The 23,629-nt window shown below is 43.2% G+C and overlaps 5 protein-coding genes across 5 annotated transcripts; 4 read left to right on the forward strand and 1 right to left on the reverse strand.

Annotated features, from left to right (window-relative positions):
• Positions 1 to 2,561: 2,561 nt before the first annotated feature.
• On the forward strand, positions 2,562 to 4,276 carry tmsb2 (thymosin beta 2). The gene is made up of 3 exons (XM_030106255.1): positions 2,562 to 2,689; positions 3,823 to 3,927; positions 4,201 to 4,276. The coding sequence occupies exons 2-3, from the start codon at positions 3,828 to 3,830 to the stop codon at positions 4,236 to 4,238; spliced, it is 138 nt and encodes a 45-aa protein (XP_029962115.1). The 5' UTR covers positions 2,562 to 2,689; positions 3,823 to 3,827; the 3' UTR covers positions 4,239 to 4,276.
• Positions 4,277 to 7,174: 2,898 nt separating this feature from the next.
• On the forward strand, positions 7,175 to 9,527 carry LOC115404576 (protein Wnt-8a-like). The gene is made up of 6 exons (XM_030113983.1): positions 7,175 to 7,194; positions 7,639 to 7,672; positions 7,791 to 7,929; positions 8,119 to 8,244; positions 8,620 to 8,762; positions 8,967 to 9,527. The coding sequence occupies exons 1-6, from the start codon at positions 7,175 to 7,177 to the stop codon at positions 9,525 to 9,527; spliced, it is 1,023 nt and encodes a 340-aa protein (XP_029969843.1).
• A 678-nt stretch (positions 9,528 to 10,205) lies between these two features.
• Positions 10,206 to 11,696, forward strand: LOC115404585 (protein Wnt-8-like). The gene is made up of 5 exons (XM_030113996.1): positions 10,206 to 10,232; positions 10,335 to 10,464; positions 10,714 to 10,839; positions 10,930 to 11,072; positions 11,151 to 11,696. The coding sequence occupies exons 1-5, from the start codon at positions 10,218 to 10,220 to the stop codon at positions 11,694 to 11,696; spliced, it is 960 nt and encodes a 319-aa protein (XP_029969856.1). The 5' UTR covers positions 10,206 to 10,217.
• Positions 11,697 to 18,489: 6,793 nt separating this feature from the next.
• syce3 (synaptonemal complex central element protein 3) lies at positions 18,490 to 18,867 on the reverse strand. The gene is made up of 2 exons (XM_030114014.1): positions 18,762 to 18,867; positions 18,490 to 18,674 (listed from the first exon to the last, which is right to left on the reverse strand). The coding sequence occupies exons 1-2, from the start codon at positions 18,865 to 18,867 to the stop codon at positions 18,490 to 18,492; spliced, it is 291 nt and encodes a 96-aa protein (XP_029969874.1).
• A 1,756-nt stretch (positions 18,868 to 20,623) lies between these two features.
• On the forward strand, positions 20,624 to 22,808 carry foxi3b (forkhead box I3b). Its single transcript, XM_030117648.1, has 2 exons — positions 20,624 to 21,420; positions 21,521 to 22,808. Exons 1-2 carry the CDS (start codon positions 20,820 to 20,822, stop codon positions 22,096 to 22,098), a joined length of 1,179 nt encoding a protein of 392 aa, XP_029973508.1. The 5' UTR covers positions 20,624 to 20,819; the 3' UTR covers positions 22,099 to 22,808.
• Positions 22,809 to 23,629: the final 821 nt, after the last annotated feature.

Genomic DNA, 23,629 nt, shown 5'->3' on the forward strand with positions numbered 1-23,629 from the left:
TGGCCAGCAGATGGAGCTGCAGCCTTCTCTCAGAGGCTCGTGATCTCATCACGGCGATGATGTAATCCAGTAAAATCCAGAGTCATCCAGTGAAGTGATGTCACACTTCAACACAGATTACCAGAACCGTGGAACCCCAGAACCTCCCGCCCCGGTCTGTCACGGTCACCTCTAAAAGGATGACGTCATGTTGGAGGAGCAGAGGAGGCGGGGAGAGGACGACCAAATCCAAGACAGAGGTGGAAAGATTCTGAATGACTAAACAAAATGCTGTGAAATTAAAAAAAAAAAAAAAAAAAAAAAAAAGTTTGTCAACTGTCTCATCCACAATATTTTGCTTTTTATAAGAAAAATACACAAATGATTCTTGAATGCTATTTGATATTATTAAAGGAATATTTCACCCAAACAACGATTTGGCCTCATTTTCTACTCACCCTCATGCTGAGCAACACTCTGGAGCACTTTTGACGTGCACTGGGGAAGTACGATATCGCACTGTTTAGGCTCGAAAAATGTAGTAAATGACCTCGTTTCGAATTAATTATGGACGGTACCCGCTCAGGACACTTGGCTTACAGTGGACGAGCAGTATGAAGGAAAATAGGCACGTTTTGTGGACTTTGTGGACCTTTTTCTTTCGGGCTTTATCGGTCCCTGTTATATGGACGTTTGTTGACAGCGAAAATCCCCCCGGATCTCCGGCTGCATTAGAGACATCAAAAAAGTGTCCAGAGTGTTGCTCAGCATGAGGGTGAGTAGAAAATGAGGCTAAATCGTTGTTTGGGTGAAATATTCCTTTAAACATTATCACCATTGTGGATCAAGCGGCCATTATATGACTGGGTGTTATACTCCTACTTTTTCTGAATGTACACAGCAGCACACTGAGGTTTTGTCCTCTGTGTTCAACCCAGCAGTGGGCAGCCATCATTCATCACCCTTGAAGCATTCAAGGTTTAGAAACCTTTTCCAAGGACCCACCGTGGCGGTGATTAAGGTGGGGGACATGCAGTGACTCCAATCTCCCTTTTATAACCTCCTGCCAGTCTGAGGATTCGATCCAGTGACCTTTCAGCTATAAGCTCACATCTCCAACACTATAGGCCGCCACTACCAAGAAAGGAAGGAAGGAAACTTCGATACTTATTGAAAATAGACTAAATTTACTTTCTTTAGCTGAGAGGAAGGAGGGAGGGGGAGTGTCATTTCATACCAACTGTCCAGTCACATCTCGGCTCTGAGCTGGAGTTGACTCATCACCACTCTGCTATTCTGAGATGAGCTGCCTTTTTCTGAGCTGCGTCTCCTCAGCAGCTGCCATCGGCAGCCTGTAACCGGACCTCCGGGAGGACTGAAGCATCCAGCCCGGCGAGGGTCCTGACATCAGCCCGGATCTGCAGGGTCCGCACGTCACAACTCCACTGGAGCTCACCCGGTCGCAAAATAAAGGAGGTGACAAATAATACCCACTGAACTCTCAGCATCTCAGAATGCTTAGTGTGAAGGTGTTATGAAAATACTAAGATGCTTTATATTTCTAGATTAAGGTTATAATGACATGTCTTGTTCAAAAAAGCAGCACAAATCAAGATCAGCTGATTAAAAATGTTTTTTTTTAAATATTAGACAGAATATAAATAGACTTTTCTCTGTTTCAATCCATGAAAAAAAGTGTAATATTTTACAAAAACTTTGGCGTACACCAATATCCTGAGTGAGTTCCTTTAAGAAACACATTCAAAGACACGATTAACTGTTTTCTGATTAAAAAAAAAAAAATATATATATATATATGTATATATATATATAGTTTTTTAAGCCGTTAATCATGATAACACTGACAAATATCAAAATGTATTAAATCAAACAGATCGAAGTTGGAGATGAAGATAATGTCAGACATCTGCAATTCTGGGAACTGTAAAAATTAATGGTGCTTTCAAAGTACATAGAAGACATCAGCTGAGATAATAAAAGGCATAAGGTGCTGGTTCTTATAGGATGATACTACAATGGCTACTTTGACAGCCATTCTATTGTAATCTTATGGCTGTAATCTAATTATGTTAAAAGCTTTGGCTATAATTGACAAAAATACCAAATATACAATCACATGTAGGAGAATATGATCTAAGACCAAGGCTTCAACTTCCCCCCCATCAAATTAAGCAACAGTATTTATAATCCGTGTAACTGACACACTTCCAGCATGTGAGGGTAATTTTAAAGGTGGAGGAGCATAATCTTGGCATTGATGAAGCATAAATATAATCCTCATTCCAGCATCTGATGCAGCGTGTCCCGGGCCGACTCAGCACAACCCAGCATGAGACAAATCTATAATACACATAATTTATTATAGAAATAATTTATCACAATCGATCTGAGGTCATCTGGACAGACCAGCTGTTTCCTATCCGGAGCGGCTTTTGTCTGGTCTTTCCCCTCAGCAACATTAATATTGATGACATAAAGGAAAGGCTGACCATGCTCAGAGTCACTCTCTCTCTCTCTCCTGCCTCGCTCTCTCTCTACCCTCCCTCCCTCTTATACCCACGCCCTGGATGTAGGCAGGCGTGTACACACCGGAAGGTTCACTCAGCGTCCTCCATCTCTGTCTCGATTCCTCCCTGCTCTCTCTAGTTCTCCACCGGTGGATTTTATCCCACGTCTGTGAGGAACATCGGTAAGAAAAGCCCCTTTCTCCTTCAGTGTGTTCCCTGGCTGTGTGTGTGTGTGTGTGCATTTCTTTCCAGGATTGTGTTTCACCAGGACTCAAACAAAGGACTGGGGTGTGGCTGGGTAGGCAGAAAGCTGGATGCTGATGGCTGAAAGGAGGCGGATGAGGTTGATGAAGAAACAATAGAGCAAATGTTCAGTCATTATGGTCTACTGAATAACTGGATGTGATTGCATTACAGCCGCTGCGGTTAGTCGTCATTCAGTGTCAGCTCTCGTCAAAGGTGGATAATCTCCTGATAAGGCTGATCACTAATAGATTGAGGGATTTCTTTCATTAAAAAGAGAGATTTTCTCATCCTGGCCACGTGCTCAGCGTGTCTGTTGCCATGTCAAACTGACTGACTCTATTAGGCCTCATACAAATTCACACCAGTGCAGACGATTTCACAAAAGCCTGGTTTGCAAATGACTGGCTGCAGGCTTGGGGCGTGGGGGTGGGGTGGGGGCTTGTCAAATTTCCACAGAGGTGTCTTGACAGAGCAGCGGTTCAAACAGGCGTGACTGGGCGAGACTGTGCAGGAGAGATTAGTCAGACCTGAGGCTAGGCTGGGAAAATGACTGCAGTGGAGCCTGTGGAGCATCGCCTACATCCACGAGGCTGCAGGGGTGGATGCAGAGAGAGGGGGAGAGAGAGAGAGGGAGAGGGAGAGGGAGGGAGAGCGAGGATGCGGAGGGTGAGAACAAAGACTCAAGCTTCTGAGAGGGAACAGCAGAGACAAAGGGAAGAACAGACAGCCGGGGAGAAATGTGCGCGTTAGCTGGATAGACATTTTAGAGAAGTGCTTATCAAGATGGAGCATGTGTGGGAGGCAACCACCACTCACAGGCATCCATGTGGCCGCAGTCTGAGCTGCACATGTTGTAGCCACTCCCTTTTTGTGCGGTCGCTTCCATCGCAGGTACTGAACGATCAGACAATCGGGTATTTCATCGTTTTCATGATGACCTTCCAAATCCCTACAATGATTTTCACCAGTAATCTCTAGCGGGTGATTACGTCCTGCTGCTTTGTGAGTGTAATACTTGACAGGAAAGGTCAAAGCTGTGTATTCAGGTATCTTATCCTGTGTTTCCCAGCCAAAATGTCTGACAAGCCCGACATGACTGAAATCGCCCGTTTCGACAAGACAAAGCTGAAGAAGACGGAGACAAAAGAGAAAAACCCTCTGCCCACCAAAGAGAGTGAGTGTCACTGAGGCATGGGTGTGTGTGTGTGTGTGTGTGTGTGTTTCTGAGCAGTGGCGAGGCCACAAAGCCTTCATCCACATGCAGCATTTTCATCCTGTCAGTACCAAGTCATCACCTCTTCCAGCGCTGCCAGAAAAAAAAAGGACCGCACTCAGCAAACAGGGCAACATAAACAAATAGCTGCAACATCAGCACATCACTGACATACAACAAATCTCCTCCCATGTTCACCGAACGTGCTCTCTCTTTTTTCTCTTCTCCTTTCAGCCATTGAACAGGAGAGGAAAGGCGATGCCACACCTTGACTTGAGCACATGAAGAAAAGAAGCTGAGATGCCACAGCGAAAAGCACTTTCTTTTGATTATCACAGTATTTCAATCTGTTAACATTGTCTTCAGAATGGGGGGTGCTCTTGAGCTCCCTTGGGGTGCTATAAGGGTAAATGGCATCCTCACATGGGGGGGCCTCTCTTACCACTCTGAAAATGCCAGCCTGGGTGCCTGTCTTGCACTGTTAGCCCACAGCTAGCATGTCTCCAATATTGCCAAACTGGGGAGTGGTATAGTGATGTAGCACAGAGAGAAAGGCAAGCATCCAGGCTAAAGGGGAGGTGGGGGTTGTCTGCAGACATGGGAGCGATCAAAGTCTAATCATGTGGGATGTTTTCTTAATAAACTTTTTACTTTTCTTTATGAAATAAATATGAAGACATGGAACCAGTCAGTCCTGAGCGTGTTTGCAGTCTTGTTCATGCAGACGATGACATTCACAAACACAATGAACTCATTATATTGCGAGTGTAGCGAGACTTCACATCAAGCTCGAAAATCAAATACATCCTCAGATACATCCAACCGATATGAAAGCCTAAAGTCTTAATATTTATATTTGAATGAGCCTATATGATTTCATTTGAACTTTAGAATAAGATTTATTAAATAAATAAGCTATTTGTAGCAGCTATTATAAAAAAGTTACACATATTTAATCTACAAAGACTTCATATTTGTTTTTCCAAGTTAAATATAGAAACTCTGCAAATAAAGTAAGAAAAACGTTTTAAACATGCAGTACAATCATTTTCAGTAGTTTCTTTAGATTGTATCAAAATCTCAGAGTTCAGTCTTCTACTTTAATCCTGGCTAATATTTAGCCATCCATCTGTTTCTTGACCTTCAGGGACTCAGGGGATGAAGCTAGATTAAGGCAGGAACACTCCTCTGAACCCCCCAGGGTGAATGAGAACAGCCAGACAATCACATCTATTGATAATATGGAAACACAGTCAACCTGAACTGTTTTTGGACCATGGAAAATGACAAAGAAAGCCATAAATGGGCTCAGACTAGAGATATTCCTGCTGTGAGGTGAGAGCACAGGCCACTGCACCAAGGTCTAAACACTACTTAAATGACAAACACCATTTTGCTAAAATAACTATGGCTTATTAAAATGCCATCCTTTAGTGTGGGTTGGGTGGTAAATATTTTATTTATGCGTTTTAAAATAAAAGTTTCCGATCATTAAATAGAAAACATTTAAAATACAGATGAAACAGAAAATTCCTGATTTTAATTCCTCCTAAGGAAATACTTCAAACAACTCCCAAAAATACTGAAACCCTCAAAAATTAAAGAAGTGCAATAAAAACTCATCTAATAAAACTACGACTCTGAGGAGTAGTGTGTCAGAATGTGAACTCAGCATCAGTTATCACTAATTTATATGATGACGGATGGGCATAAACAGCACTAACATGACGGTTTTGGTGTGGCGTTATCCTGCTGGTGCTGCAGCCTGGCGTCAGCAGTCCTGCCACCCCTCCGGAGCCTCACAGACCTGACACCTCCTCAGCCGTCACTGCTCTACTTCTCTCACCTCAAACTGCAGCTCATCCATCAGTGGTGTCCAGACTGCCTAATGGGACTGAAATGTACAACTCTCACATTAAGAGCACGGCATTTGCAGCTCTAGGCACTCAAATCTGTTAAAAAAAAAAAAAAAATGCAGTTCAATGAATATGCATCCACCCAGCCACGTGACAGTCGAGCATTAAGTGGGTTTTCATCTGACTTTATAAGAATGTCATTCAACAACCTGCGTCATTTGCCCTCCACGGCTTTTGACAAGCTTATCTGATAAGATTACAACTGCTGGCTGTTTATCCATCACGATCGTAAACTGATCCTTCACCTGAACACAAATGATGCGCAATCCCACCCAGGCTGATTTTAATCACTGCGCGGTCGTTATTGACAAGCTGGTGCTGAGCGCTCCAAGTTTCAGTGCGGGTGGAAAATGACGGGCTGATATCTAATTAGTGGGGATTATCCACACCTACACCTCTGCTCTTTTGTGCGCGGGATCTCGATCAGATCCCCGTCCATTGTCCAGCGAGCTGAGCAGAATTGTGGCTTTAAGAGATTCTGAGTGGCTTAAATGATGCTTGACAAGCGATTAACATTGAGTAGATCCTTCAAATCACTTGGAGAAAAAAAAAAGCGCAGAGGTGATCGAAACTGGCCTGATAAGTGGAGTCCAACGAGATCAGCAGTGTCCACTTAATATCATTCTTTATTTAGATTTTTTATTTTAAAGCCCGGGCCAAATATTTGGCAAAAGGAGTGACCAAACTAAACTGCAATTTAATGGTGAAAACGTTAAAGCTCCGATGTGTTTATACGCTTGTAAATTCCAGACTGTTTTCACACCGAGTTGTTTCCCAGGGAAACAACTATTATCCTATTATCATGACGATGCCAATTTCGCCGATGTGTGAGGCAGTATTTACATGACTATATACCGTCACCACTGAGAAGCTTTAAAGTTTTGTAGCTGCGCTGTGTTTCCCCCCCTGGGACACTGGTGCCATTTCCCAAAGGCTTCAACATCACACACAAAAAAAGAAAAGAAAAGAAAAAAAAAACTCTTAGGTTGGCACGATGGAGTTTAACAATAAACATCCAAATTTAATGTCTATTAAAGAAGGAAAAATAATTTTAATCTTAATACCCCATATAAACCAACCACAGCAGTATTAATACAAGATCTGTGTCCACTGATGCTCCTCAGTGGCTTCAGTATCTCCAGCAATGATATATTTTATGTCCTCATGTGTATATATTTACACATAAAATACATCAGCCACAATTGAATAGATGAATGTTTAGAAGATGGAAACATGGTTGTCCTTCGCCAGCCAGTTGATATGATTCTCTATCGTGGGAAAAGTATATAAGGATGAAGCCTGGGAACGACAGGTGAATGAATGAATGAGGGGCTGTTAAAGTGTCTGCGTCCCTTCTTTGAAGTGCACTTATGCACCGACGGCACCTATTTGTCTCTGGGACGCTGCAATCAATGTCCTCTTGACGCATTTTCACAGTGAACCGTTACCTGCAGCGCAAATCTGTCATTCGCGGGGGCCAGGCCATATAAATATCATCAGGGTGGAGAAAGGGGCAGCAAAACAGTCGGCTTCCTCATCTCAGAGATTACCCACATCTGGACTACTCCGCCTGGACTCAGCAGTTATGGAACTACACAATCTTCTCATGGCCCTGTTTCTGTGCTGCAGGTTTCCACTGGCATATCCTTGGTATAATGATCTTATGTTAGACATGTTTCAGTTTAATTGTGCAGTGTGAGTGTGTTATCAGTGTCATAATTGGAGTAACATTGCGTTCTTATTTTTCTTTCAACAGGACGGTAAACAACTTCCTCATGACTGGACCAAAGGTAAATACAATTAGAAAGGAAATTGTGCGCAAAACGTCTTTCTTTAGAGTTGATCTTAACACCGCCAACGTGCTGTAATGAGTTAAATATCACAGTTCCTTTAACTTTCTGCTCCAAGGCTTTCTTGACCTACGCCAGCAGCGTGCGAGTGGGCGCACAGAGAGGCATACAGGAGTGCAAACACCAGTTCGCTTTGGAGAAGTGGAACTGTCCAGAGAGCACACTCCAGCTATCGACACACAGCGGCCTTCGACGTGGTAAGAACTGTAAGAACATCCACATCCTTCAAAATCATATTAATGGCTGCTTGTTGTCTGTGTATTGTTGTTTAGCAGCATCGAAAGCGCCTTTTACGCACATTGTTAAAACAGCCATTACACAGTTATGACAAACCGACACAAGCTAATAAAATTTCATTTTTGATTTTTTTTTCTCGTTTGTTTTAGCTACAAAAGAAACATCTTTTGTCCATGCTATCAGCGCCGCTGGAGTAATGTACACCCTCACCAAGAACTGTACAATGGGAGACTTTGACAACTGCGGCTGCGATGACTCCAGAATTGGACAGACAGGTGAGCATTTATACAGTCATACATTTTCTGTTCTACTTTACAGCAGAGAACCTGCATTACAGATTAATTATTATTGGATTGCTCCAATACAATTGTCCAACACTTTTGGTTGATGGGCGCGATCTATCTATTGCGCTGCGCAAATACTGGATCGTTCAGGTTAGGGGACATTTCATTTATGTAAAATTAACTAAATACGCAAGATCTATAGATTCTGCAAGTATAAATCTGTGCGACCATTGCATTTTAATTTGAAACAGTATTGGTAAATTACTGAGCAATTTCTTTGTGCGTAATGGATCCATTGATTGCGCAGCGTAATTGGCATATTCTGCAAATTGCTTTCCATAATTATATGCATTTTATGATCCTTAGGTGGCAGAGGATGGATATGGGGTGGCTGCAGTGACAATGTGGCGTTTGGAGAGAAGATCTCCAAACAGTTTGTGGATGCGCTGGAGGGTGGGCATGACTCGCGCGCAGCAATCAACTTACACAACAACGAAGCGGGCAGACTGGTAGGTTTTGATTTTTCGAATATATATCAATTATTTTTAATTTTCATCCATCATTTTTCACAATGAAGTCAATGAATAACTGGCAAAGAAAATGGAGAACAAAACGAGACGTAGCTATTTTAGTGTGGAGTAATTACGCATGTGCGCAAAACACAGAAGGAGCAGGTTTTGAAGGATTTATTTTGTAAACCACTCTTTTGGCAGGCAATCAAAGCTACCATGAGGAGAGCCTGCAAGTGTCACGGAGTTTCCGGGAGCTGCAGCATCCAGAGCTGCTGGATGCAACTGGCCGAATTTCGAGAGGTGGGCAACTACCTGAAAACGAAATATAATCACGCAAAAAAACTGGATATGGACAAGAAACCAGCGAGAGCGGGGAACAGCGCCGTCAACAGAGGAGGCATCGCGCACACTTTCCGAAACATCGCCCGAACGGAGCTCATTTACCTGGAGGATTCACCAAACTACTGCTTGAAGAACCAAAGCCTGGGGGTGCAGGGCACGGAGGGGCGAGAGTGTCTGAAAGGGAACAGGAGCATGCCCCGGAGGGACAGGAAGAGCTGCCGCAGGCTGTGCTTTGAGTGCGGCCTCAGAGTGGCTGAGAAGCGCATTGATGTTGTCAGCACCTGCAACTGCAAATTTCACTGGTGCTGCACGGTCAAGTGCGAAAAATGCACACAAGTGGTGACTAAATATTACTGCGTGCGTAAAGACAATGGGAGAAAGCAGAAAGCGAGGCGCAGGAACAACGCGCACAGACAATAATTTGCTGCGTAAAGTGAACTCGGCATCATTTGCCTCTGACGTTTTCAAAATGAACTGAAAGAGCCATTGGTATGACTTTCATGAGTGTTATTTAATTTTTTTTCCTCCCCGCATATCATCTGAAGCATCTTAATGCACTTTACTTTACTGACTGAATTCTTTCAAACATATAAGACCACAAGTGTTTCTTGAACTATAGGTTCTTGGCTGCATGATCTGTAAAATCTGAAATGTGTTTATTTTTTATATTTTAAAGTTATTTTCAGAATAGTCACGAATAAATATTTTGCTATAATATTTAATACCTGTTTTTGTATATTGGGGGGCCTCGTGTCACGGAGACTTTAAAAATGAAGATACTGTGGCCTGATGCCTTTCTTTGAAGTGTGCATATGAGGCGTTTCCTCAGCCACTCGCCCAATCAGCTTTCCCTGGTTTCCCGAACAAAGAACAAGAGCAACATCTCTTCAACTTTCCATTAAAGAGAGAAGTCGCAGCACGCCGGGTCAAAAATACCGACATCTTTATGAAAATGAAGCGATCTTTTTTTTGGCTTCTGACGCTTTTGTGCACAGCACACCCGGGACAAGCTTGGTAAGAAATCTACAGTGGCTCCTCTGCTAATCATGAGACGACGCAAAATAATTAATCTGCTTCATTCCTCTTCTCAGGGTGGCAAGTAACTTCCTTATGACGGGACCCAAGGTGAATATGAAAATACTTGATCATTTTTTAAAAAAATATTACATTGAAAAGTTGTGGATAACGCTGTAGTTTGTGCATAAAAAAACCTTTTCTTTTCAACAGGCCTACCTCACCTATGCAAAAAGCGTGCAGGTGGGCACTCAGAGTGCCATCGAGGAGTGTAAATATCAGTTTGCGTGGGACAGATGGAACTGCCCCGACAGCGCAACTCAGCTGAGGGCCCTGAGGAGGGGTAAGTTCTGCTTACACCATTCAGTAAAACTCTGACTGGACCGAAGAAACTCGGTTTAATTAGTCCATATTAATGGGAAAAAAAAAACTCCCCATAAATGTCCACATAAAATGCGTCCTTTGGTTCAGTTGCCACAGTTAAATATGACTGTTCTTTCATAGTTTACAGGATTAGAGGATCATCCCAGAACTCCCTTGGTGCAAACATGATTTTTTTTTTTTTTTGATGTGTTTATTTCCCCCTGTACAGCCACTAGAGAGACATCTTTCATCCGTGCCATCAGTGCAGCGGGAGTCATGTACACACTGACCAGGAACTGCACCCTGGGAGAGCTGGACAACTGTGGCTGCGACGGCTCCAAGAATGGAAAATTTGGTGAGGGTCACCGGGTGACGATCACACGGGCTTTCGGCATCAAAACAGTCATTTGGAATAACTTAGTGTGTGTGGTCCGATATTAATTAGGTGGTCGTGGATGGCTGTGGGGAGGCTGCAGTGATAACGTGGATTTCGGGGAGAGAATTTCCAAGCAGTACGTGGACGCGCAGGAGACAGGCCAGGACTCCAGGGCTGCGGTCAACTTACACAACAACGCTGCTGGACGGCTGGTGAGCGACTTTTTAAAACACTTCAGGACGTTTGAGTCCTTGCCGCCATCTGAATGCGCGCTTATTCTTTCCCAACAGGCCGTGAAGGAAACGATGAGGCGCATTTGCAGGTGCCACGGCATGTCGGAGAGCTGCACGGTCCAGACCTGCTGGTCCCAGCTGTCCGATTTCAGAGAAATCGGAAACTACTTGAAGATCAAACACAGCCAAGCGCAAAAGCTGGAGTTCGACAAGAAGGCGAGGAACAGCGCGGACAACCGGCGCGCCATCCAGGACGCGTTCTCCAGCATCGCGCGGACGGAGCTCGTCTTCCTGGACGAGTCCCCGGACTACTGCAGGAGGAACAGCAGCCTGGGGCTGCACGGCACGGAGGGCCGGGAGTGCCTGCAGCACGGGGAGGGCCGCACCCTGTGGGAGAGGCGCAGCTGCCGCAGGCTGTGCCTGGAGTGCGGCCTGCGGGTGGAGGAGAGGCGCACGGAGATCGTGAGCAGCTGCAACTGCAAGTTCCAGTGGTGCTGCAAGGTGAACTGCGAGGACTGCTCCCAGGTGCTGGTCAAACACGTGTGCGCCAGGAGGGAGGGAGGGGACGCGTCTGGCTCCGCGGGGAGACGGAGGAGAACTTAACGGCGGGCGATCAGCGACTTCAGACGGACCCGTTACCTGGTTTCTGTGTAAAGTTTTAAATGCATATTTATAAATCTGTTGCTTATTCTTAAATTCTTCAATAAAAAATGTTTAAAGTGAGCTTCACCGAGCCAGTTTTGTTTTCATGAAAAAGTAATTACCCCATTTAACTTAATCACTGGGCCACTCGATTCCATGACAGCGCACACATTAGAATGAGAATGCAGCCAATACACTTGTTGTGGGGGATTACATGGTGCAACATGGTGAAGCTCACACTTCTCCAAGGTGATGATCCTCCGTGGATCCACCATCACTTTGATGTCAATGTGTATTGAGTCCATTCAAAGCGCAGGGAAGGGGAGCTCTTTGCACCTTCATAATTTAGAAGGTATTTGGTTTAATAACCCGCGCCTCGGATGGCTATTTCAGCCTGTGACTCGGCCCAGGGGCAATGCAGCAGTATGACAATACATCAAAGCGTGAGAGGAAACGCCTTGACAGACATTTCGACCAGCTCTTTTCTCAGCAAGTGGGTCACTCTGGGGTTCAATTATTACACTGGTTATAAATAAGCGTGACTCGCACTCCGCCCTGGGAGCGAGTTATGTTCTAATCTTATAATTTGCAAGTAATTAGGTCTGAGAGGAGCGCTGGCTCCGCCCACCGGTATCTATCTGCTGTCTGAAGGAGCCATTCATTCACTTCCTTCTTCTCTACCCCCTGGATCTCCAGAAATCCTCCACCCAGCTGGACGTGTCATAAATCTGCCACTGTCTCAGCTGAATGACTGATGGCATGGGTATTGCCTTCTTCAGGGGGTCCTGGCCTGGAGGGGGCACGGTAGAGGGGGTGGGGGTAGTTCCAGGGCTGCTTCACTATCTTCATAGTCCAGCTGTGAGGAAGTTACAACACAGATCAACCAACCAAGTTCTCATTTATGCATTCAGACTTCATATGGTGAATATTTAAGGAAAAAATGGATAAAGTCACCTATCCGAATTGAGTGATGGAAATTAAAAAGAAAAGAAAAAAATTGCAGATGCCACTTCTCCATTGAATGTCTTGGAAAGTTCATGTTTTATCCTATAACATTTGATTTTTCCCATTTTCACAAAATGTTTATTTTAGCAAGTTTAAAAAGGGACACAATCTGATATATTCCATAATTTCTAGCCAGGTTAAAAATAGACATTTGATTTGCTCTTGTTTATGTGTATATATGAGTGCACATTAGTTTATTTGATATCTAAATTACAAGTAGCAACAACTTACACTGGTGCACTGACTGGAGGTGTTTGAGATGCTTTGGTTGCTTTTGCTTGTTTTTGCAGTTGACATTACTATGAATAGCATACAGTTGAAATGTACATTTTGATATGAATTATCTACCATTGTTAATCAGATAAATGTGAGGAAAGCATGGAAGTTATCAAACATACAAAAGGAGGCTAGATTTGATAGTTCACCAGGATGAGACTTTATATCTGTTCTATAGTGCTGTAAAATAACATTTGGAGGACAAAGATGGCTTCTGCAAAAACGATGATACATATATCCAATGGTAAAATGTTAGACAGGTCTGTTTCACACCGTACATGAACAAAACAAGAAAACTTCCAAAAATAGGCTGCACAACTGACAGAAACTTACACTGTTCTTGTATTCTTGTGGGGAATATAGGATTGAGATGGTTCATTTTTGTTATAAAATGTAATTTTTATTAGCACCAATTTGTTTTTCCCCCCGAGATAAGAAGTCAACATGACTCCCACCTCTCTGCCATTCCTCCATTTGTCAGTTTACTTGGGGATGTCCTGTATTTCCCATGCTGTCCTGCTGTGAGTTAATAAAGGTTTTGCTCTACTGGAAGCCCTCAGCGATCCGCCCTCAATCCCCGGCCTTCACTGAGCACATGGCTGCTTCCACATTGATCCCATATGATGCCGTCTTGTGGATGTGTTCTAAAAGACAGCAAAACCTTCCATCCAAACATAATTTGACAAGCAAAAGTTTTCTCATGAAACTGTACCTTTCAAACAATACAGAGATTGTAAAAACATCCTAAGTGTCTGAACACTTTGCTGTACATCATTTCATTATGACAATTTGTTTTGTGTATCGCCACCGGCAGTTGTGTGTCTTTTGTTGTACAGGAGGTCGGGTTAATCAGAACAGGGAGGACCATACAGGAGATTGATATGTGATCCCCTGTAAAGACCCCCTGGGAAAACCCATGTATTCATCCAGACAGGCTTGGGGGTACTGAGCATGATTGATCACCCTTTTCTCCAGATGCCCTCCTCTGTCACCTGGGTGTGAGATACCAGAGAAGTCTGACCTAAGACCAACTACAGCCGGGACACAGACCTGACCAAACACAACAAAACCATGATACCAATCCAAAAAATAAAGCATGTATGGAATCGCAACATTAACCTGGAAAACTTAATATGATGTAATATCTGACGGGTAAAAACAGTTTGCCCTCAGAGGTCATTCACTGAAGACTGCTGAATACAAGGCATTTACTCTTCATGGTGTTTTGTTATCTTTAAATGGACAGAATGAATGTGATGAGGGCTCAATCTAAAGAAAGGGTCTGGGATAGCATTCCAGGTTGTAACAGAATTTTGTTGGGGTTTGGCACAACTGGTGCACACTTCATAATAAGTGTGTAATCCTCTATAGTTATCTTTCAACCGATCAAACCATTCATTTTCTTATAGTTTCACACACGATGTAGAATATATTGGATCATGACCTGTGCCTGTTTCTGTCTTTAAATCCTGTACGTCTGGCTTAAAATTGATTTCTTTAGCAAAAGGAATTTACAATCGTTTTCCGTGGACACAAAGGTTCAACAATGCACCATAGGTTACTAAACTGCATAAAATGAAAGAAAACCATTTTTATAGGGTCATTCCTTTGTTGTTACAATGTGAAAAAGCTTACACCATATTAAAATCAATTTATTGCCTATTTAAACTCTGCAAGATGCATGCCTTTGTGGGATGAGCAGAGCAGAGCTGAGCATGTGGCTTCATCTATTAATAAAATGCCAAATTTTCACTGACAAACTTTTTTATTTCCACAGATGACTGTAGTTTGGTGGAATTCATAAATTAATTTCTGAATAGTTTCAGCAGCATATGGAAGACATACTGCCACAACAGCCTGGCACCATTTCTTCATGGTGGCCACCAGTCTGCTCACACCCTGCCGTGGCAGCGTCTCATTAACCACACAGCTGTTATGGTCACTCAACGTCACAACAAATCTGACCCCAACAATCGATCACTAGAGTCGATTGCAGGACGGCTGGCAGGCTGCATCATCTTCTCTGTCCCTGACTGTGGTGCCATAGTTGGAAGAATTTCATCCTTGATTCATTGCGGTCTTAGAGTCCATCAAGACAAATGATCATCAGTGCACTGGGTTCTCAGCAGCTGTAAACAAGTCAAAAGCTCCACCAAAGAAGTCAGTTTAGCTCAAGCATGGATTTTAATTGGTGCAAACCACAAATTCATCTCAACCACAAATGCATGTTCCCAACAAACATGGTGTAATTTAAAAGGGGACTGGCCAGACTTCTAAATGGCATACAATTTAAAACCGAGAATAATCGTTTTGGTCTAACGTAGTGGATTGCCTCAAAATTTAGATTTTTTTTTCAGTATTTGTACAAGAAGACATTACCTCGAATTGAACTTGACAGTGACGTTCCCACAATCACACAAATTTGAGGATACAGAAGTTATTTTCTGTTAGTAAGATAGAAGATCTAACTAATGAAACTTTTTCTCTTGCCTGCCTGCCAATCCAAGCAGAAAACAAACAAAAACAAGAAGTCATTAAGATAAGATATAACGACTTATATCAAACAGAAAACTCCACACTAGGTAAGCAGTATGTATGAGGGAATGTTTCAAGCAGAGACAGCAACTTGATGGAAAATAGTTTGAGGCGAAAATGTCTTTTTCCATGTCTGTCCACCAGAGGGCAGTGTTACAGTTTATTAGTGAATTCAGAACTGCAGGCTTACGATATTCTTATGGAACCCCCCCCCCCTCCACCCACCCACCCCTCACCCAACCTTAGGGCAAGTAAACTAATTAACTCTCTCCCAATACCCAGGGATCCTGGTTAATCAATGTAAGACACTGAATAGGCAAAAATAAAGTAAATATAGAGAAACCTTTTTCACAGCAGATCATGAAGAGAAAGAGAAAGCCTCTCAGTTATAATTCCACACTGAGAGCACTTTCAGATGAGAGACAGCAGATGGCGATGCTGCACAAGGAACACAACAGAGATCCCTACATTTACTATGACAACTCAAGAACTGCTTTTTACCAACAATGCTTATCAACTGAAGATATCTGATGTAATCTAAAACAACGCCTGTCAAAATAAGCACAAATCCAGTTATATAGTAACATTTCCAAAATATGGCGCATCATCCAGGATTAGAATTCACACTGGTGTGGAGGAAAGCCGGCCAGATATCAGGCAGAACATGCTCTGAAGGAGGTGAGTAAGGTCAGGCGCTGCATCTCGCATCCTTATAAACCTCATCCTGAAGAGAGACATACACACAAACAACACAAACACACAAAAGGAAAGGCAACGTAAGCTATACAGGGCTACAGATATATGAATGGCTGGTGGAGGGACAGCAGAGGACTCCATCGAGCACACTTCGACCTTCATACTGCTAATTCAAGTTAGTTTTTAACATCAAGGTCTGCAAAAAAGGCAACTTATAATACCTCGCGAATTACCCCAAAAAAACAAAGTTACAGTGAAAACGAAACTCCCATTATCTGGATGTTGAAAGGTAACAAATCAGTGCGCTCCCTTGGAGTAAACTGAAAAGTTCACATCTTGCAGCACGCCTCGGGCAATGTGATGCTGACTTGTGCTGCGTCATTAGGTCCCTGTCATCTTTTTTTTGTGCTGTTGTGCGATAGAGGTTCCCCGGGGTGACGGAGATGATTACCCATCACGAAAAACACACATACTCACACACACACACACACACATCCAGTTGCCGCTCACTGATGCCACAGACCAGACTTCTGTGTTGTCTGCAGGCCCCCACGGGAATCTGACCAGATCAGAGCCCCGAGCTTGATGCGTTTGTTTTATTCCTTATCTTTATATGCTAATTTGTGTGCATGTGGTAGGTTCAGAATATTTTTAAGAAACCCAAAACAGATGCCATAATTTTCACTACCTCAAAAGGTCATTGTTATGCAACTCTTATTTTGGCTCTATTCACTTGTACTTTTAGTTTCCTGTGTGTGAATTTTCCAAAACTGTGTCTTCCAGACTCACTGCACTACCTCCATTCTTTTCTTCATACCTCTGCTTCAGGTCAGACTGGGGGCTGCTGCTGCGGCTGCCGCTTCAATGCATCTTGGACTTTGAGAAACGCCAGCTTGTCAGGGTGGCCAACACAAACGATCAGATCACATTGTTTCAGATGGATTTGCACTGCAGAAAGAAAGCAAATATCTTGTTTCCCAACTGCCTCCGGTCTACATCTCCTATTATTACATTTCAGACTAAGGCAGCCTACAAAACAAAGTGTACTCTTATCCTCTCGCCCATTTTCTCTTGTTAAGCTCAAGTAGCTCTTGTGTTTTACTATGAAGGGGAAAGGCACATTTCTGTAAGAGCCAATATTAAGACCGATTCTGTTTCCCAACTTGGTAACACAAAGACATCAGTACAATTATACTCAGAGGGAAATTTCGTCGTTTAAATTCATTTACATGCACATACACAACCAGTCCGTTTCCTGTTCATAGGCATTTCTTTGCATACGAGAAAGATCAGGTGTCAGAGTACTTAACAGACCTCAAACTACCAGGTGTTACAGCGTTCAAATGAAGAGATTGTCAAAACTCAAACAAGTAGGAAGATTACTATGACAAACTCTGCCCACAACTGTCCCCCATGGCAAAAGAGAAAGGCTGCAACATCAAGCAGCACATCAGTCGACTTGATGGACAACTGTGTGTGTGTGTGTGTGTGTGTGTGTGTGTGTGTGTGTGAAATCCTTCAGTTACTCCTATCTGTCCATCAGCAGAGCGCAATCTGACAGACATCGTGTGGCATCATGTAACTCTGGACTGCAGACATCCACCAGTAAGGCTAAGCTGGTGCATAATCTCCCGCTCTTACTTATCACATTTCACATCTAAGATTTCAATTTCATCATGTGCTTTGCATATTTGCAAATCAATCATCAACTTTTTTTTTGCAGCTGTGATTGACACTTTTGAAGGTGTAAAGTGAGTGGATGGAGATCAACGGTCACCCATACGTGCAAGCTGATCCAGGCATTTAGATAAGGAGTCCAGCCGTCTCAGGATGTCATCCAGATCCGTGCAAGCCGCAGCGGATTCTTCCGCTCCCTTGTCAGGGTTTTCCATCTGAAAAACAATTCCAGGCAATCAAAAGCGGTTAATGAAAAATGTTTTTGTCATTGAAAACAATATGAATCTTAAATATAATATTCCATGCTGTTCTAATCTGATGAAAAATGTCATCAGTACAACAGGTGTGTAGAAGAAAAAACTCATTCTTCAATCGCTTTCAATTAGTTTATTTGAACCATCTCAAACAAACAAACAAACCAGAACACTTGAATTCCATCAAACAATAATAAACACAACAGGAACAGATCGGTGGCAATATTGGCAAGAACACCAAACAACTACAATCAAATTTAACACCTCGTCTTCTCAGCGTGGTACTGGAGAATTGAAATCTCTGATAATCTTCACATTTCTGCAACAGTTGCTGAAGCAGGCTCGGGATTGTTGTCCATGCCTGATTCCAGGTCCAAGTCTCCGCAGACAGCAGCTTTGCATCTCTGGTAGGCCTCCTGCAGCGCCTGCATGGCGGCGCCCAGCTCGGGACTGGTCCGCAGAGCCACCATGTCGTAGGCCATCCAGGTCAGCTGCACTGTTGGAGGGACGCACACCACGTTCGTCAGCACAGCAACCACACACTCCCCAGAGACAGACACCCCCCGCACAGTGAAGCACGTACCGGACATGTCCTCCACGCCTTCAGTTATTCTCTCCACATCTCTGTCCAGCTCCATCATGTCGATGTCGGGGCTCCGCGGGAGCTCAGCGGGAGACGAGTCTGACATCGAGACGAGGCTTAACTCCCTGTTCACCTGACACAAGGCAGTTTCAGCCAATAAACGGATACGAACTGATCACACGCTTTTTTTTTTGCACGATTCATTTTTCGTAAGGTGAATTTATTTTGACGAGCGTCGCGACGGTTTGACATCACCTAGATATTAGCATGCTAGCTTCTTTTGGAGTGATAGCTTCTACCAATTTAACGCGTTTCCAGGCAAAAGTAGTAGCAGCAAGGGAGTAAATGGAACTTATAACTGGAGCACATTTTACTGTGTGATATTTAAAGACACAAAATATTAAAAACGTTCGACATAAACTCACCTTGAGCTAACTGAATTTATCTGAAAGTGCAATCTCGCGATATCTTGACAAATAACACCGGGAGGCACGTGCAATGTGTAAATGACGTCATTGTGAGATTTTTTTTCTGCATTTTATTGTATTTATCTCATTGAAACCATATTTGAAACACACGAAAATAATTGTGTTGGTTTATAATGTTTAGCCTTCTTTGAAAAAATGTGCGTATTATAAAAAATTCTAAATTTGTATTCTAAATTCCAAAAAATTCAGAGGGAAACACGGGTTTAAATCCCAACAGGATATGCATAAGACCTCAGATTTAGCCAGGTTTATTGGAAAAGTTCCGTTTGCATCATCTTTGAGCTCTTCATCACAAGCAGGTAATGGCAGTATCCTAAATTTAATCTTAGATTAATTACAAATTATTTTGCACGATCCTGTGTCTCCTTTACATAAACTATGATTTCAATCTAAATGGAAGGGACATTAAAAGACACAGACTATGAAAGATGTGTCATAAACAAAAAGTTTCAAGAAGGACAAAAAAAAAAATCAAAAGGTGTGAAATAAAAAAAAAATTAAACAGCCAAGAGAAGAAGTTGATAAGAACAATTATTGGCTGAATTCAGCCAAACTACTCATTCATACTAGTAGAAGTTTCACCTGGAGGACTGCTTTTCAGTGGAAATCTCATCTAAAGTATGAAGCAAGCTCTTAACGATTCCCATGCCTAGTCGTTCTAATTTTATTGAAAAAATGAAAACCATCTTTTTTTTTCAGACTAATCTCTCTTGAAATCCTGCTTCAGTAAAAAATGTATTCGGCTTTGTCATCTCTTCCACATATGAAAGAAAAAAGGTGACTCTGAGCACCCTCCAGAAATAGACAAAATTTAGATTTTATTTGAATACAGAACAATGACTGTGAAGTATTTTTCCCTCCAAACCATTTGTTTTAATCATCCCAATACTAAAATACTTCTTTTTAAATTAGGTTATTATCAAGGTACCTGTACAATGTTACCAAGTCAATCATTTGCTGTATTCATTTTTGGGATTTTTACATGTGCTGAGTTTTTGCTATGTTATTGTTAGTTATATTCAAACTAAATTGTAAGAAGTCAGTTTAAAAAGAAAGTGTGCATTGAAAACTCATACCACTTTTTTATTCAATCTAACAGAAATATTTAACAGAATATGATCACAGTCATCAAAAAATATCACTGATGACCGAAATCAATTAATGCTGGATTGACTCTTGGAATGGAAAATTCTTTAATTGAGAGCGAACAAAACCCCTGAGGGGAATGAACTAGCTGACAGCAGGAAAAAAAACTGAGAGAAAGCAGGGCCAGGTACTCCTGAGAAAACAGCCAATCAAATTAGAGGTGGGCGTATCCAAGGAAAAAGATAAAGCAGGTATGACAGGTGACCTTTTGACATAAATGAAGGGCAAACAGACAACAGAGTAGTGTAGAGGAGTGGCCTGGCACTTGGAAGCTTACAAACAACCCCGTGGATGAGCTAAAGATTCACAAATAGACAGCAGACTGGATGAGAAAAAAGTTTCAGGCACTGAGAAGACACAAGAACGACCAGGGGGAAAGGTTGAGAAAGAGACCAAGAGGTGAGCTGGGAAGAAACCTGAGAGAATGTCTTCGTTCGAGGCCCAGGGCCAGTCTCCTCCTCGCTGCGGCCCACAGTTCCCGAGTCTGGGCCAGGAGCCCCCTGAGCTCAGCATGTACGGGGACTGTTACTACCCTCCTCCCTCGCTACCGAGTCCTCAGCGCAACACGCCGACCTCCTACGACCTGAGCGACTACACCACCTCTTCAGCGAATCCTTACCTGTGGTTCAACGGCTCCGGGATCAACACATCGCCTTATCTGACGACTACCGGCCCACCCGGTAATCCCGGCCCTCCTTTTGTCCCCCAGCACTACGGCATGCAGAGGCCTTACCTGGGTCCAGCTGGAGCCGGCGGTCCAGGGGGAGAGCTGAACTGGTTCTCCCTCCCCTCACAAGAAGACTTGATGAAGTTGGTGAGGCCCCCTTATTCCTACTCTGCTCTCATTGCCATGGCAATCCATGGGGCGCCTGACAGGAGACTGACCCTGAGTCAGATTTACCAATACGTCGCTGATAACTTCCCCTTCTACAACAAGAGTAAAGCGGGCTGGCAGAACTCCATCCGGCACAATCTGTCACTCAACGACTGCTTCAAAAAAGTTCCCAGAGACGAAGATGACCCAGGTAACATTTTCATATGATTCTTTACTCTGTTTGCTTTTCTCAAGCAAGCAAGTGCTTCAAATCATTTTCAACTGAAAAACTATTTTGTGTGTTTTTCTAGGTAAGGGCAACTACTGGACCCTCGATCCAAACTGTGAGAAAATGTTTGACAATGGTAACTTTCGCCGCAAGAGGAAAAGGAAGTCTGATTCCCTGTCCGGTAGCGACGCCAGTGCTGGGACTCCAGAGTCGGGTGACAGTGAGAGGGGCAGCCCCAAACACTCCGGCAACCCTCCCCTGAACATCTCCCCCACGGCGGACAGGATCCCCTCGCCCTCCTTGTCGGGACCCACGCCGTGCCTGAGCAGCTTCTTGTCTGAGATGTCTGGAGTCTCTGCTGGAGGGACAAGCGAGGTGGGAAGCGACGGGCTGAACAGGCCACTGCAGATCAATCTCTCCTTAGATGGGCCTCATAGACCCACACAACCAGCAAGCTTCAGCAGCTACTCCCCCAACTCAAGCGGCCCAGAGTGGGTACCCCAAGTCCCGGCTGCCCCCGTGCTCTCGTCCTCACCCACCAACTCTTCCCTCGGTTACACCAGCCCCATCCTCAGTCAGTACAGCAGCTCCAGTGGGCACTTCTACCCCACACTGAGCTCAACAGGAATCATCTACCATCGGGAGGGCACAGAGGTGTAACAATAAGACATTAAAAGAGGAGAAGTCGTATTCGGAAAGACTGTTCACGGGAAGTCTCATCTATCTGCTTACTTCTGTTTATGAGAGGCTCTGTTGTGCGAGGCATTGCGAAGTGTGTGACAGAGACGGTTGAGATCGTTTGTAGCGTGAGACAGCAGAGTAGAACGGCTTTGATTCCCACAGAAACCGCTGAATCAGCTGCAGCAGACTCAGACTGCCACTGCCTGAAACCCCAGTCGCTCTCGCTATCAGATCCTCAGTCAGCTATTATTCTAACTAGCACTAACCTCTATCAGATCTGACTCATTATGAACAGATCCCAGATCTGATGTGCTGACATCAGGCCATTCCACTCTGCTATCAGTGATTCTCTGACGGTATCACCCATACATCGCTCAGGCAGCACATTTAGAGCAGAGCTTGAATTACATCTTTGTCTACATGCTGTGTGTGAAAGAATAAACAACAGAAAGTTACACCATCTCTTTTTTTGTGTGTGTGTGTTAAAACTAGAAAACTCTACTTAACTTGGAATGTTACGTGTGACACACAGGTGGTGAGTGTGCTTTGTAAATACGTGTCTGTGTTGTGTAATGTTATACATGATTGTTGGTTTGCTGGTACAACTTTAAATTGGAAAATGGTTTCATAATGTACGGTATACGCTGTATGCATTGTGTTTTTGATATGAATAAATGATTTTAGAGTTACTGGTGGTATTTTCTTGCTTAATTATTCATCAAGATGAATGAATCATACCTTCTTGAAAGCCACCCCCCCCCCCCCCCCACTTCGAACACACGCAAGATGAAGAACAAAAATGTGAATGAATGAAGTAGGAGAAAGACAAAGTGAGATGTAAGTACCTCTTGACAGAAAACTGTCCTGTCAGAAGAAGAGATGACCAGTAGCGTGGAACCTGCATGTGTGTGAAACCTGATCTGTGTGTGATGGATAGGTAACTGATTCTCTTCAACGTTGAAAATCCACATTCCCATGCTGCGCTTCTTCCTGACACTAAACACTTAAATCCCTCTTTGTCACACCATTACACACAGATAGTGCTGACTGGATGCATGCAGCTTTATTGGGGGGAAGGGGGCAACTGTAAAGATGCTGATGAGTGAAGCCGCGGCTAAATTAAACACAGTCACTCGGTTGCAGTTGAACCAATAAATCATTGCCACTGGATTAGTTCGGCATTACGTATTTAATCTTATTCAAACCAGCTCAACAAACGACAAGAAGAAGAAGAAAAAAAAGCACAGATTTAGTAAAATCAACAACTTCGGATAAAGGATTATTCAGCAAATAGCCATGTTTGTCTTAGTGTATTGTCAGTCATAAAGTGTTGTACAAAAGAAAAGGTAGAAACATAATTTGGGTTTATATATGCAGGAAATAAAATAAAGACAAAGTAAACAGTTGCATGAAATACAATATATTCAAATTACAAAGCTTTGGCAATATTTATGAAGTAATGTTGCATACAGAACAACAGATGTATTCAAGTAGTTGGTGGCAAATAACA

Source organism: Salarias fasciatus, chromosome 2 (assembly GCF_902148845.1).
Source record: "Salarias fasciatus chromosome 2, fSalaFa1.1, whole genome shotgun sequence".
NCBI lineage: Eukaryota > Metazoa > Chordata > Actinopteri > Blenniiformes > Blenniidae > Salarias > Salarias fasciatus.